Source organism: Grus americana, chromosome 21 (genome assembly GCF_028858705.1).
Source record: "Grus americana isolate bGruAme1 chromosome 21, bGruAme1.mat, whole genome shotgun sequence".
NCBI lineage: Eukaryota > Metazoa > Chordata > Aves > Gruiformes > Gruidae > Grus > Grus americana.
In genome coordinates this window covers 5,527,319-5,542,768 of record NC_072872.1, presented here as the reverse complement: position 1 = coordinate 5,542,768, position 15,450 = coordinate 5,527,319, and the positions used below count along the sequence as shown (strand labels likewise).

At 45.3% G+C, this 15,450-nt stretch overlaps 1 protein-coding gene across 1 annotated transcript in view; it reads left to right on the top strand.

Annotated features, from left to right (window-relative positions):
- The window catches only part of NOC2L (NOC2 like nucleolar associated transcriptional repressor), a 55,601-nt gene that overhangs the window by 6,560 nt on the left and 33,591 nt on the right, over positions 1-15,450 (top strand). The window contains exons 8-12 of the mRNA XM_054849624.1: positions 1,527-1,637; positions 3,254-3,367; positions 4,064-4,252; positions 6,550-6,689; positions 11,941-12,052. Of these exons, the coding sequence (XP_054705599.1) occupies positions 1,527-1,637; positions 3,254-3,367; positions 4,064-4,252; positions 6,550-6,689; positions 11,941-12,052 (666 nt within the window). The remainder of the gene's footprint in view (positions 1-1,526; positions 1,638-3,253; positions 3,368-4,063; positions 4,253-6,549; positions 6,690-11,940; positions 12,053-15,450) is intronic.

The following is a 15,450-nucleotide window of genomic DNA, read 5'->3' as shown; positions in this document are numbered from 1 at the left end:
GTCAAAATAGGTAACCCGTAACGAAGGACTGGGTTAACATTCTGGCAGTTCTTTCTGTCTTAATTTGTCTGCCAAATGAGTATTTAGTGGGCTTTAAAGTAGCTTGCAGTACTGTGCTCCTGCCTTCTGCATCTTTAATTCAATTTTTGGCACTATGATCTTGCCCTTTCTTGTAGTAAATACTAAGAAGATGTTATGTTGACGACCTCTGCTCTTCACATAGGACATCTCCAAGCATGATTATGCTCCATCCCACTAGGATATCCCATCCATCTGAAGTTGCTGATGTCTGGTCTTTCAGAGACAATTCATGGATTATTTCTGAAGGAAATTCCCTCCCCCAGTTAATTTTTTTCTTTTTGAGATTACTTCATCATGCATCCCCAAGTTTGGAATAACAAAAACAAAACAACAACATTGGAATACTCATTCTTCGTAAGCTGAGAGAAGGGGATATAAGGAGAGAAAAAGTGCCGATGTCTCTTCACTGTAAGCTGGCAGAATGACTTAGCAGAAAGAGAATTTTGATCAGTAGAGCTTTTTTTTCCCCCTCAAGTCGTGATGCCTCTCACCAGCAGCAGAACTAAAGATTGCAGTAGAAAAGGAAAAGCTGGCAATGCAGTCCCATTGAAGCAATCCCTTGTCCTGTACTGAATGCACTCAGTCCCAAGCTTCACTACAGTGTTTTTCTGGCATAGTGGTTTCTGAACAATATCTTCTTTCCTTTTGGTGCGTGAAGGACTTTGTAAAGGAGACCTGCTCAGTCCAGAATCTTTGCAGTGCAAGGAGGAGAATGAGGAGGAAAGTTAAAAGGAGAAAAAATGTCTCTGCTTCTGGCAGCGGGGTTTGCAGGCAAGAGGGGGCACTGCATCAGGCAGAACCTCTCTCAGATTAGAAACTGCAAATGTCTCTGGGTTTGGCTCCAGGTGAACTGAGCTGAACAACCTGGAAATACCAAGATGATGTTTCTTAAATAGTTTGTCTAACCTTTTCCTTGAGCTAGAGTTAACCTCTTGATACCCAGTAGTATTTCAGCTTTCCATTAAAGAAATCCTAGTGAAATCCAGTAAGTCATCAGATAGCTCAGATGGTCTGTTTCCAAGCCTTGTGTAGACTGAGGTTGTCTTCATTACGCTTTGACCGTTTGTAGTGAGATGACAGAGGCATTGGCGTCATGCTGTCTGTAAGAAGTCTTAAATTGTATGTAGACTTAGCTTTTGCAGTAAACACAAATGAGGTTTTATGTGATAAGCTCAGGTGCCGTTAGCCATCCAAGTCCAGTAGCCTGGGCTCACATTTGCTAGGATGATGTACTTTCAGGGGAGTTATTTAACCTGCCATGTGTCTGCTGCTTTCCTGATACAGCTTTTGGGGGTTTGTCTGAGCTTCCTAGGGAAGACTGCTCTTCCAGTCCTTTAATAACACAGAAATACTTGGAAACGACATAATACAGATGCTTAATGGTAAAGGCAGAGGTGACGAGGACTTCACACTAAATGGGATCCTGTTTTGTTTTCCTTCCATAGCTCCTGTCTTGTTTAACAGAAGCCTCAGTTGGTGCAGCAGTCCTTCAGCATGTCAGCTCCACAGTGCCTTATTATTTGTCCTTTCCAAAGCAGTGCCGTGCACTTCTCAAGGTAAGGCGATGTACTGTATGGTATATCACTTGGATCTGAGGTACTTTCTTTACCCCTTCAGATGATACTCTGGTGGTATTTGGGCTGGATCCCATGACAGTTCAGTCTCTTGTCCTCCTCTTCCCTTGTTTTTTCTTTTGGTCTTGGAAAGGACTCCTGCTTCTCTTACAGGCCCTCTAGGTGCCACGAAGCGCGCTCACGCCGAGGTGAGTGGGCATGTGGCTCTGCACGTAGCTACTGCTAATCCCCACACAAAGTGACACGGAGGTGTTCTGGGGAAGCTGTCTGCTTCCTCAAAGCAGATGGAGTAATTGCTGCCTGTGTGCTGAATCTGTGTGTACGTCTGTGGTGGTATTTCCCTCTCAAGAGCTGGGGGTGGAATATTTTTGCAGAAACTTAGTCACAACTGCTGAACACTTAAGAACAACAAAGGAGGTGTGGAAGAGCGGAAGAAGGCAGCAGGGTGACATTTAAATGAAAAGCTGCAACACAACTTTTAAATGAGGCTGGGAACCTTTGATGGTAAAGATAACGGGTATACAGTGATGGGAGGCTGGTACACCTCATGTCTGAAGATGTAGCAGTCTGCTCACTGCTATAGTAGGGATATTTGAGTACGCTTTTTCAGCCCTGCAGCTGAAATCTTTCTGATTTCCCATAGAGTTCATTAGTGCAGATAGGTAACTAGTTTTTAGAGACATCAGCCATGACTGTGGTCCTACCGTACCAGGTGCTTCCTGACAGGGCCAGCCATGTCCAAGTGAATCTATATTCTGAACAGGCAAATGCAGGCAGGCCTGGGAAGAACAAAATATTTTCATTTGCTTCTCAAGAAGTTGAGGGGAGAGACCAATATATGATTGCTTTATGCAATGCAGAGATACGTAAAACTTGGATTAATGAGTTTACATGTCATTGGTGGGCTGTCTGTTAGTCCAGACTTCTACACAAACTAACCTGCCCCTCTCCAGCTGGTGTAGGTATTTTTATGATACTCTGGGTGTTCGTCATCATGTCTGTGCCAGAGTGACTAAGGATATGTCTCAGCAGAAGTGCTACCTCTTTCATAGCATTCTTTGAGAAACTAGAGTTCAGTGTTTGTGGTGAGAACTGGAGTGTAATTGCAGTGTAGTTATATTCTGCAGAGTTCAGTGTAAGACATAAAAATTACTTTTTCTTTGGGCTGGAAGATGTATTGGCCAAATATCTAATCTGTTGTGGTATTGTTGTCTAGGGGATGGTGAGGAAGCTTTGCAAAGCCTAGGGGATTGTCGCATGCATGAGCTGGTGCCTATGTTCAGAAACTCAAATGTGTTTTTAGGCACATGAGTAAAAGTGCACATATTTTTCAGAGATGCTAGTTTTGGACAGTTTCCTTTATTGATCGTGGAAACATCAACCTTGCCTTTTGTGTGGTCTCACAGCTAGAGTATGAGGACAGAATGGCTGCCAGTGCTGTTGTGACTGATTCTGCAACAATGCAGCCTGCCACCTTTGTGTCATCTTCCTCCTCACTTGTTTTTTTGGTGTGAAGGAGGGAAGCTCATGCCTGTCTATAACAAGGAAGGGGCTCTTTGTCCCTTCACTTATTTGTATCTTTTTATTTTCTGTTCCAGCAAGCAATTAATTTGTGGAGCACAGGTGAGGAAACAGTGAGAGTACTGGCCTTCCTTGTGCTGAACAAGATCTGCCGCTACAAGAAAGAGGTGTACCTAAGTCCCTTGCTCAAGGTAAGGCTGGTACTTGCTGTACTCTGCAGCTTTTCTTTCTCACATTATATGTGAAGACCTTAGAGCATGAGCTGCAGCCTATTAGGTAGAGTAGGTGCCCGAGATGATGCTGGCTACTCCAGAAAATTAAACAGGGAAGAAATTCTGTTAGGTCAGTGATATCCTGCTTCCTACTACTGCCCTTCCTGCTCAAGGCACACAGGGTCTTAGCAGGGCAGGCCTCTGGTACTCCTCTGTCCACTGCATAAATACTCATCTTCCAAAATCTTGAGGGCTTTTCTCAAGTGCTGACACACTATTCATCACTACTGAGCTGCTCTGATCTTTCAGCTAACAGCTGAGGTTCCTGAGTGTAGTTTGCTTGGGTACCACTGTTACAGAAAGAGCTGTGACCAACCATAACCATGTATGGCTCAAAGCCACCCCACAGGTCTTCTCTTCTTGCAGAGAAGCAATGGCAGGGGCATCTCTGAGCTCTGTGCTAAACAGTGTGTGAGTGCAATAAGATTCTGACTCTTTCTTGTCTCCCCTGAGGAAGGAGCAGGCTGGATTCCTATTTTTGCATATTCCTTTGAAATGACTTGTCTTATAAAAGAAACACTTCACCCCTGGTTTGGGCATACCTGGATGGAGGTTAGTGAAAGAATGTTTTTGTTCTGGTTTATGAGGTTGTATCTTGTCTTCTTTCCTGCACAGCAAATGTACATCGCATTTGTGAAGAATTCCAGATTCACCTCTCCCAATGTCCTGCCGATGATCAACTTCATGCAGCGCACACTGACAGAGATGTATGCCCTGGACACACATACCTCTTACCAGCATGCCTTCATCTATATCCGTCAGCTTGCCATTCACTTGCGCAGCGCAATGACAATAAAGAAGAAGGTAGGTACCTGTCAGTGTGGAAAGAGTGTACCCTCCTATGGGGAATGTGTGGAGAGGGGAAAATTACAGTAGCCACTTCAGGCTTTTGGTAGTCTCTCTAAAGTGTCAGTACTTGTCTGATCCATTTCATAACATGCTGAGGAATTTTTTGCCGGGGCTGGGAGCTTCGTAGATGTCCTTGTAGTTGCCTGTGTTAGTTTAGAATTTCAGCAAGGAAGGAGAGAAAAGACAACTGCAGGGTGGGAGTCACTTTTCTCTCCCCAGCTTGCAAGAGTTTGTGATGCACTTCCCATCTTCTGCTTTGGGCACCCTTTTTCCACTCTGTGACGCTGCCGTTTGCAGCCTCTGTCACAAAACCTCAGGGTAAAGAAGATTAGGAACCACCCTGGTGCATGCATCTTTCCAGTGAAGTCCATACTATTTAAAAGATTTAATTGAACAAAGCAGCTCAGACCTTTTGGGAGCAGCCCTGATTTCAGCCACCTCCAGTCTGACCTCAGAAATCTGACTCAGATTGCTAATCCTGGCTTTATTCATGTTTAGCAAAACAGACCCCTATAGATTAATTGTTCAGCTGCTCCCAAACATTGCAGGATTGGTGACGATTTAAATCTCCTGACTGTTCAGACATGGGGATAAATGAGCAGAGATAAATGAAGTCTGGGCTGCAAAAGCCTTAATTGGATTGCATTGGCTTCTTACACCCTCAGTCCTGGCCCAGACAAGAACTAAATCCACTTGATTTCACAGCTGGAGAGGGCTGTAGGAACTTTAAATTTAGACAACAACACGACCAAAATGTACAAATCCAAACAATAAGCCAGTTAATTCAAATTGAGCAGTAGGTGGTTGTGGAAGGTGATTACAAGAGCAGATTGCTTATCTGTTCTGTGCAAGAGAAGCTGACAACAGAGCTTCTTGGTACGTCTTGGTGACCTCGTGAGAGCTGGGAGAGGTCTATCATTTCCAGCTGTGGCTTAAGTCCTTACTGCAAGGTTTGGCCCAGCAGCTGCAATTGAGGGCTTCTGTCCTTGTTTCAGGACTTGTGCATCTTGCTTCATCCATGCAAAAGAGGAGGTGACCTGGGCTTTGAAAGTCTGTCTGAAATGCGAGTTGGAGCTGAGGCACCTTGTTAAGTGCAGTCTCCTAATCTGGGGAATCCGTGGGCCTGCAGAACTCTTGGAAACGGTGTCCTTTCCAAGGGACTCCTGCACTCTTCTGGGCTTCTAGTTCATCTGGCCCTATGGGCTGCTTAAGTACATGGCAGGGAGAGAATAGGGGCTTACCCAAACATTCTTGAAAACAATGTCTCTTGGATTGGTGAGAGACCTGACCCACACCTACCCGTACCGAAATGCTGGTTTGGTGTGTCCTTGCATGTCAGGTACACTGCTGGCCTGTTGCATTGGTTTTGCTGGTAACCATAAAGACTGACTGAGAAACAGAGCTGAAAGTTTGTTCTCAGCTCTGCTGTCTGTCATTTTTATTCTACAATTGAAAGCTGAAACTGCCCTGCATAGTGTCTTTTCCAAAAGCAGAGACAAGTGCTGGGTTGATCACTTGGTCCTTACTTTGACAGTGAGTGTTCACAGGAACATCTCTAAAATGAGCACTGATATTACCTATCAGAGTTAGTGGGGTGATGGTTGAGCATTTTGTTTAAAACAGCTGAGGGAAGGAAAGCCTCAAGTGGGAAGGACAAGCTGCTACTTAACCAAAGGTGTTTGAGTGCAGAGAGGGGAAATCCAGATGAATTCAGGTTATTTTCATGCTAGTTTGAATCTGTAGCGTAGATTTACGTGCCCTTTTCCCCCCTCCTCTGATCGGCAGAGGCCAAAAGGCAATTCCAAAGGGTGTCAGAGAGGGGTACTACTTTCCAGCCTTCCCACCTGTGGGAGACCAGGGACTGTCCCAGGGACCGCGGGTAAGTGGAACAGTTAAAGGTTTCCTAATGCTTGGCCACATCCCACTATCTGCTGTGAGCTGGGTCGGTAAATCATCCTTCTCAAATGAGCCATATTTGTGAAGAAAAGCAGTCTCTGTTGGTCATGATTTCCTTTAAGGCACTAACTAGTACCAAATCATAATGTTGCCAATGCAGCATCTGAACTTGCTGGATGGTGGGTCAGCCACTAGTATCAAAGCAACAGCTAGAGTGTTAGTTATTCCCCTCTAAACAGTACACAATGTCCTCTAAGAGAATGCTGGATAAAATGAGTCCTTTAGAGAAACCAGAGTGAACTCCTCTCAAATACCACATTTTCAAGTTTGTGCCTGTGTTTGTCCCTTTTCTGCAGGAGAACTTCCAGTCTGTTTATAACTGGCAGTATATCCACTGCCTGTATTTCTGGTGTCGGGTTCTCAGCACAATCTATCCCAGTGAGGTCATGGAGCCATTGATCTACCCTTTGACGCAGGTCATCATTGGCTGTATAAAGTAAGTAGAATTTTTTTCTTCTTTTGGCTATACTTCTTTCTCTTGCTTGATGTGGCAGAGCAGTTACTAAGGGACACTACTGTTAGTGATTTGGATTTAACCTTGCATTGCAAGGAATTGTCGGAGAGCTGCTTTTGGTTGAAGTATTCCAGCTGAAGATGTGTTGTGAGCACCTGTATGTTTAGGTGGTGAGAAAGCCTTGGAAAGGGTAACCTACACCACAACTAAATTCTCTGTATAAAGAAGTAAAATTCTGCCTGATTTGGTGTCCAGTTAAAGTCCCTCCATATTGAAGGAGGACCAATCAGTCTGTGACCGAGTGTCAAACTGCAGCCATTTCTGGGCTAATCTGAAAAGTAGCTAAGTATTGCCCAGCAGTGAGAACAGAAAATATTGTGGAATTCCTCTTCCTTTATGCTCTATAATATTTGCAGGGTCTGGGCACACTTCTGAATAATGCAAACACTTTTTACTATCATCTAGTGGGGAGCTGCGGAGACCCAAAGCAATGCAGTTAACTTTGGTGCTAAAAAGCACATGATACCTCTATTGCTGGTGAACTATGTCTCCAAGAAGATACTAGATAGTGTCCTCTTTTTCTGAGGGAAAGCTTAAAATAACTGAGTCGTCCCCAAGCATTCATATGAAGAACTAGCCCAAGTGGGGAAGCTTAGCCTTTTAACATCCATCAGAACGCTTTGTCACGTGTAGAGCAGTTGCAGCACTAGGTAGTATTTCGATGTTGCTGAGTGTTCTTTCCAAGAGATTATAGCTGTCTGGATATTTCCGTGGAGAACTGTCCAAGTGCAAGCATGCCATGTATAGCAGTTTCTGACTGTCTCAGAGCTGAGCTATTTGGAAAAAAAATGAGGGAGGAGACGGAGACTTGGTTTTGGAGTCTAAGTGTGTTCAGATTTTTTTAATTATTCTTTCTTAAAATATGCACACCAGTAGGAAAGCCTGCTCAGGTATCTTTGGCAGTATGAAAGCTATACTCATTTGTGGGTGATTGGGGGTTTTTTGTTTGTTTTTAGCAATTTGGGGTTTTTTCCTCATTTCCAGAGTATTAGCCAGGTATAGTGGTCTGTGTTTAAGCTTGCTGAACTCCACTAGTTCCATTAGTGGAGTTGAACCACGGTGGAATTTCTCCCAGTGGTTATCATGGAATCCCAGTGTTGTTAGCGCGTGTGTGCAACTTGAGACCAAGGGGAGTTGAACTCTTAATACCAGCCAGTAATTTTACATTGTGGAGTATAAGGCTGTATTTTGAGGTTGCATGCAGGGTAGATGATGGCTCTGTGCTCCACAGATACTGCAACCTGAATAGCCTGGACAGATTATCCTCCCAGTTGTACAAAGTGGCAAGGAAAATACTGACTTGCCTCAGGACCTAATAGTGCCAAAGTACAGAATTAAGTCCTCATCTTTAGCTTTCTAAATACAGTTAGAAGATGCATTTTTTGTGCATATTTGTTAGAATTTGAAAAACAAGGACACATTTATTGTTTTTAGTATGTATCTGCTGAGAATTTCTCTCTTTTTTCCCATCAGTTTATATATGAAATTTTTGTGCTTTGAAATGGCTCTTAGTAATGAGCATTGAGGGAATTTCTGAATCTCTGGTGATTTTTGAAATCCTGTTAGCTCTGTTAACCAGATTCTCAGCTTTAAAACACCACCCACCTGGTCTTGAAAAACTCCCAAGTGGTGATGAAGATAAGCAGATTTAAACGATCGTTAGAGTATGCATACATCCCTCTTCCCATCTCCCATGTGCACAGGCTGCTTCTCACTGCTGTTGTAGAGCTTTAGTTGTCCTGTGGACTAATCCAGGCAGTTTTCTACCTGTCCAGGCAGATAAATCAGCTGTCCGGGGCCAAGGAAAGGTGAGTTGGGTGAGTCTCAGCAAGAGCAGCAAATAGAATTTGTTGGTATCTGCGATGGACAGGGCTGCTTGGCATGAATACAGTTACTGCCTGACAAGGCTTCAAAGATTTGGGAACCTGACAGATGGATTCTAGGGTGGGGAAAATAGAAGTAGATCCCACCCTGGCTTCCTTACTGAGTCAAGCATATCTAGGATATAAAAAAGGGGTGGATAGGTTAGCAGATGTGGGAATGATGTGGCTCCACGGACTTCAGTCTCTACCAGGAGTCTATTCCTAGTGGCTCCTTCCTGAGTATGGGCAGTCTCTTCTTGGTGCTGGTGCCTGTGCTGTCCAAACTGAGACTGGTGAGGGTCAGTCTCTGTGCCACATCCCCTGGTGTAGATACACGTCTGTGGCAACTGTTACAGAAGAACTCGAGTTGTCTCTGCTTGACGTGAGAGGATAAAATAATCTAGCCTGTAAGTCAAGGGCTTTTTTTTTTTGCTTTGTGTGCATGCGTTTCTGGAAGGCGCGTGTAGGGGTATGTATCTGCTTGGGGGTTGCTGTAGTATCTTACTGCTGCCAGCAGACTTTCTTGCGGAGATGGAGTGAATGAGGTGGAGCCCTCTCTTTGTTTCTCTGGGCTGCTCAGCTTTGAGAGGTGTGTATGTGACCAGGTGGGAGGGCAGGATGCTGTGTAACATCTGGAAATACCTTCTTTCACTTCTGCTCTTGGAGTGGAGAGCTCTTGGGCACATCTGGAGGGTGTTAGTGCTGGGAGGGGACTCCTCTTCCCCAGTGCCTCTTGTACCGGGAGGTGGCGCCTGGCTCCAGCAAAAGGGCAGTGAGCGGGGTGTCTGTCTGTCTGTGGGACCCCGTTGGCTGCTCGTGCCACCCTGGCCTCTTATATGAGGGGAATGGGGAGAAGTCACCATCCATCATCGGCTTTTTGCTCTAGGCAGGGACCAGGGCAGAATTTGTGCAGTGATTAAATGAGATAACTAGTAGAAGAGGGTTGCCTGCTAAGATAAAAATTAGCTCCCTTATTTTCTTGCTCCCTCTTTTTGCTTTCCAGCATATGAAATGCATTGAAACTATTGTTAATAACGTGTATTTCAGAAATGGCCCCCACATGTGCCTGGAAACTACCTGTGCTCAAGATGTGGTCCAGGGAAGTTGGACTACTGAATGGAGAAGTGCTGGAATTAATGGTTTCTGACTTTTGGGATGCTGGGAAGAGCCCCATTGCTGAGTTTGCTCATGGAATTGTCATGTAATAATGAGTGATGCTGTTGTCTCAAACAGCTGAAAGGTTACAGTTAGTTTGACCAATGGGGCAGTGTTATAGGTATTGCAGAGATAGTAGGATGTGGAGATGATACCCCCTTCCTTTCTCTGCTTTATGCTTTTCTCGTGCTTGATTTTTTGTAGCAGAGTTGTTGCAGAAGCTCCTGTTCTATGTCATGCCTTTTTCACTCATTTCATCAAGTGTTTTTCTAAAGAGATCTGCTTGGATTTCTACCCTGCTCCCAGTCTAAGTTATAAAAATAAGTTCCTCCCTGGCTTATAGTTAAATTAGGATTTTTGGTGCCTGTTAAATTTTGATTTCCAGCCTCTCAGCATATATAGGGGAGAAAGCAGGTACAGCCTGCTCCACGGAGAAGCAAGCACAGTCTTGGTGTCCCTTCACTTCATGACTTGTCCTGGTGGGGTGGAGGCTGATGTTGAAAGAAGCTTTCTCTGTCCTCTCTAGCCAGAGGAAGATTGTAGTCACCCAGGAGTATAATAGAAGGAGCTGCAGTGAGTGAAAATAAACCTTGAGGAGCCTTTAAGCTGTTCCCTACACCACAGCCCATGTCCTGGCTGCATGGGAGAAGTACAGCAGGCATTCCAAGAGATAGCGGTGGTAAGATATTAGAGAGCAGTCTCTGCTGAGATGAATGTGAGTCGGTTTGACCCCCACAGCTGCACCCTGGAGTGACTAGGCAGTTGGATCTTCCTCAGCAGAGCTGGGACCCAGCTGTGTTTTGTATTCCCTGTGCATCCAGCCATCGGGAAGTTGAGCAGATTGTTGCATCGCCATGCACTCTAAAATTAATGGTCTTGGTTTACAGTAAATCTATACACTTAACAGGTTTATTCCTCGATCAATTAATTCCTGAGAATGGCTTTCGTCATCTCCAGTGGTGCCAGATCAGGGGTGCAAAGTAGATTTATTTCTATAATGGATCCAATGATAATTATTTCACTATTTGGGGGGGGGAGATGCAGGTGATTTATGGTGCCTGGTCAAGCATATTTTTTTTGCTCTCCTGGATTGCTCAGCAAGCTCTTTGGGGAGGGGATGGGTTCATTTATCAGACTTGAGCCTGTTGTCTGAGAGCTGTGTTTTTTAAAAAATAAAAATAAATTCTTGTTAATGCTGGAGGCATCCACATCTTCAAGTGCAGGTCATTCAGCGTGAGAGGTTTCTAGGATGGTACAGTAATGAGGGCTGGTGTCTTTTAGGGATAGCTCTGCATTCTCCCTGCTGCTGCTGGCTTACGTGGTGCTGGGGTTGCTGACCCTTCTCAGTCCCAACCTTACAAAGGGAGTTGGCTCTACTTCTTTCTTAATACCTGAGGGTGTTGTGGTTTGAAGTGTGGGTCAACGAAAATCTGGCCTCTTCCCCTCCATGCTGATTACTGGCTCTTCAAATGTACACGTTGCCTCTCTGAAGGAGATAGGAGTAGCTCAGGTGCTCCTCTGGATTGGAGAGGGTTGAACAGATTTGGCTGAGAGGTCACTCTCATTCCCACTCTGTCCTTTCTGGTATGCTGGTCGTTGCTAGTCCAGCTCCTTCTGCCTCAGTGACAATCCACACTAAGAGGGTCACTTGTTCAGGTGACAGCATGAACTCTGTGGGCACCTAGAGGGTATGTAGCCTGAAATGGGAAACATCTTCCTCCTTGTAGCCCCTCTGGTATCCTGGAGGAGCCCTTTTCTTGGTCAAACTTGCAGCTTTACGTGGGCGTTTTGCTGGTTCCTGCCACTCTTCCTTGCATACCTACCCGTGCTGGGAGCATGAGAGCCGAAAGCGTTGAACATGATTAAACAGCATCAGTGATAAACTTCATCTTGCAAATCTTGTGTCTTGTAGCACTTTCTCTCAGCAGAAGCTGGAAACCTAGTACTTTAGTTGCAGGAATTTTTGTGTTGGTGTTACAGCTTTTACATGTGTGAATTTTATAGGATAGCTTCAGCAGCTCAAATGGTTTGCTGTGCAATACTAAAGCTGTCTTTCTTTTGTAGAGTAGGAATGGCTTTCAAGTGTCACTGAGGGCTGCAGGTACAGTTCCTGTAAAAACTTGGCCTAATACTTTTCCTTCTTTTTTCCTCTCTAGGCTGGTACCAACGGCTCGTTTCTATCCTCTGCGCATGCACTGCATCCGTGCACTTACACTATTGTCTGAGAACACCAGGACCTTCATTCCGGTGTTGCCGTTTATCCTGGAGGTTAGTTGGTTCCTGCTGACCCAGCAATGGCTGATGCCTACTACCTAATAAACACACTCACTTACTATACCTACCAGCAGCTCCCAAGATTGCCCAATTTGCATACTCCCCAAAATCCCTGGCAAAAAACATCAGACAGAATGTATTGTTTAGTTAGCAAATAGGATTAAATTTCTGTTGGCCTGTGAGTGAAGAGTATCTGCGATCAGCTGGGTGCAAAAATACATTCCTACGTGGTTTAACTAATGCAGCTGGAGTAGGCAAGGAGCTTGCCAAAGAAGAGATTCAGAGGCTCAACTGGTTGTGGTAACTCCCCAAGCTGCTGTTACTTGACCCTGCCTATGTGGTCATATCTTAGCAAAAGGAGGAGTTTTCCCTAACTGCAGACAAAGGGAAATGGAAGGAAAAAGCCCTTCAAGAATTAAGGATTTATTTAGGAAAAAGATCTCTGAATGCAACCTGGCAAAATGCAGTATGTTTGGTAAATACTGGTGCTAAGAGACCATCCAGCTTTGCCACATATTGGACGCCTGACATCTGTCCACATAGGTCTTTCTGGCCTTGCTGCTGCGAGAAGGTAGTACGGAAGTGGTGCAGCCAAATTTCACTGAAGAAGCGTGAGTGAGGCAGGGTGAGGAATGCAGAAGCCCCAGTAGGTCAGCATGAGACTGGACACGGAGGAGGAGGAGGAGGGAGGGAGAGAGAGAGACTTCTATAATAAATGACCTGAGTCAGCCGGGCTCATTCCTAATCAAGTTCTGTTGAAGCAAAGGCTTTTGTGGTTTTGTGTTGTTGTAAACGTCCTTTGCAAACCACATCCTCTGTGCCTGTGGAAGGCAGCGATGTTTATAAATCTCCTCCTGCTCTCCTGCCTCCTCCGCTGCTCCCTGGCCTGTGTGGCTTTGCCATTCGCCTGCTTCCTTCCTCTTGTTCATGCATATTTGAAATTCTGCCAACCAAAATTTAGTGATAGAGGCATCTCCACTCTGCAGTAGTGGAGCTTGGGGTGAGGATGGCTTCTCTGCTTTTGACTTTTTAGTGCTCTGAGAGATAAAGCCTTTTACCTTTGGGGCCTTCCCCCCTTCTTTGCATTCTGGCCGTAACACCTCGGCTGTAACTTGTGTGTCGGGCCCCAGCCAGACGTTACCACACCGCACGCTGAGCTTCCTCCCAGCTTCCACAAGCCTCCAACCACATCCGACCCTGCTGTGTGTGTTTGTGAGGCACTACTTGGCTTAGCTTGTCCAGGTGTTGGTGACAAGGGAGCGATGGGGGCAGGGTAAATGTGTGCATGTGCATTGCTTGCATACTCTTTCACATTACTTTAACAATTATTTTGCTTTAACTTCTATAACCCAAGGTGACTGGCATGATGTTAAACTCCCAAGTCTCCCTGCAGCTGTCAGGCTTTCCCTTCTTCCTGCCTATCTCCTGCAAGAGATCCCTCAAATATTCCATCGAGTTCCCAAGAGCATTCAGGGCAATTCCCTTTGTACTTCCATCTCTTTCCAATTCCCTTCTTTCTGTTACAGGGGTATCCGAACACTCTTAACAACCCTTGGTGTGTCTCCACAAGCTGTCTTCAGGCAGGAGATGTATTCCAACTGTGTGGATGACTTAGTCAATAGACATTAGTCCCGTGCCACCCCATGTCATGAAACAAAATCCAGTTTAAGACTATTATCCAAACCATCATGAGACTGAGGGATCTGATCAGTGTGTTGGTACTACGCAGAAGTAGACTTGAGGGGCATGACTGGAGTTGGGGGAGCAGAGTGAAGCCTTCCCAGCATAAGGTATGCTCCATTTGATAGGAAGGAGGAAAGGCTGCTCTGTCACTGTTGCAACTGAATCCAAGTGCAGTGGAAGAATGGCTGTTCAGTTTGTGACCCTGTTTTGTGAACTTTTTAGAGAGGGCTTTGCATGGCCTTGGAGTGTAGATTCTGTGAATCTTATGTAAGCAGTGACTGTGTAACTCTGTTTCCCTTCCCCCTCTCCATCAAGGAAACCCAACCCTTGCTACCTCTTGTCTCAGCCCTGTTGCTGCTGTGCTTTCAGGAGATGGCAGCTGGAACGTTTGTGCAATCCCCGTAGGCACAGGAATTCCCCAAGCCCCTGCCAGTAGAAATGAGAGCTGGCTGCCTGATGCATCTTGACAACGGCTGATGCTCCCCAGCGTGGGCATCCAGTGCCTGTCTCCTCTCTGGCTCTGCTTTCCAGGATGGAGCAGAAGAAGCTTGCTAAAATTACATTTTAGATAGACAGAGGTGGCTTGGGAGAGAGTGTAAAGCAGGCAGGCTTTTATTTTTTGTTACTCCCCTTGAAGGGCCTATGAGATCCCAGGCTTTTTTTTTTTTAATAACTTCAATTATTGTGTAATGGGCACTAGTTTCTGCAGCAGGAAAATTGGTGGCTCCTCTGCTGGAAGGCAGGTGTGGATAAACAAGGTGGAAATCTCCCCACAGGCAGACTTTGCATGCCAATTTAAAATTGACTTCCCCTGTGGAGGGATCGGAGAAGAGGTTAACCCTGACATGCTTAGGAAGGCACGAGTTTTTCCACTTTGACACTTAAATGGCTTGAGTCTTGTTTTGGATGTGCAGCTTGCTTTGGAGAAAGTCCCCAGGGGCTTGGAGTGCAACATATATGGGAGTGGGCAGCGGATTGTGTCGGAGGAAATCGGCTGATGCGAAGATTGTAGTTGGAGAATTGATAATGCCAGACATTATCATACATTTAAGCACAGATCTGAAATTAGTTTTCTACGAGACATGGGCTCTTTGCCTCCTTTACACAGAGAGGAAAAACTGCAACTTTAGACAGACTAAGCTGAACAACTGCACCAACTGAAGATGTATCTTTCCTTTTCCTCATTCTCCTCCCTCCACCACTATATTGCAGCTCTTAAATTCTGAATCACAGCCCTGCAGGTACCAGGGGTTGTTTGAGTGAAATCATGCCTGACCAATCTAATAGACTTCTATGATGAGATGATTGGCTCAGTGGAGGAGGGGAGAGCAGTGGATGTTTATCTCTTTATTAGGGTTTTGGATACCATGTCCTGTAACTTCCTCACAGACAAGCTGACGAATTGCAGACTAGATAAGCAGACCGTGAGGTACATTGACAGCTGGTTGAACTTCCAGGCTCATGCTGTGAACAGTGGCACGAAATCTAGCCAGAGGCTAGCCACTAGTGATGTACCTTGGGGATCGATACTGGGGCTGATACTGGTTTTCATATTCATTGATGGTTTGAATGGTGGGGCAGAGTGGCACCATCGACAAGCTTGCAGATTGACCGGAGTTGGGAGGGGTTGTTGATACACCGGATAAGTGTCCTGCAATTCAGAGGGACCTCAACAGGTTGGAGAAATGGGAAGGCAGGAACCTCATGTA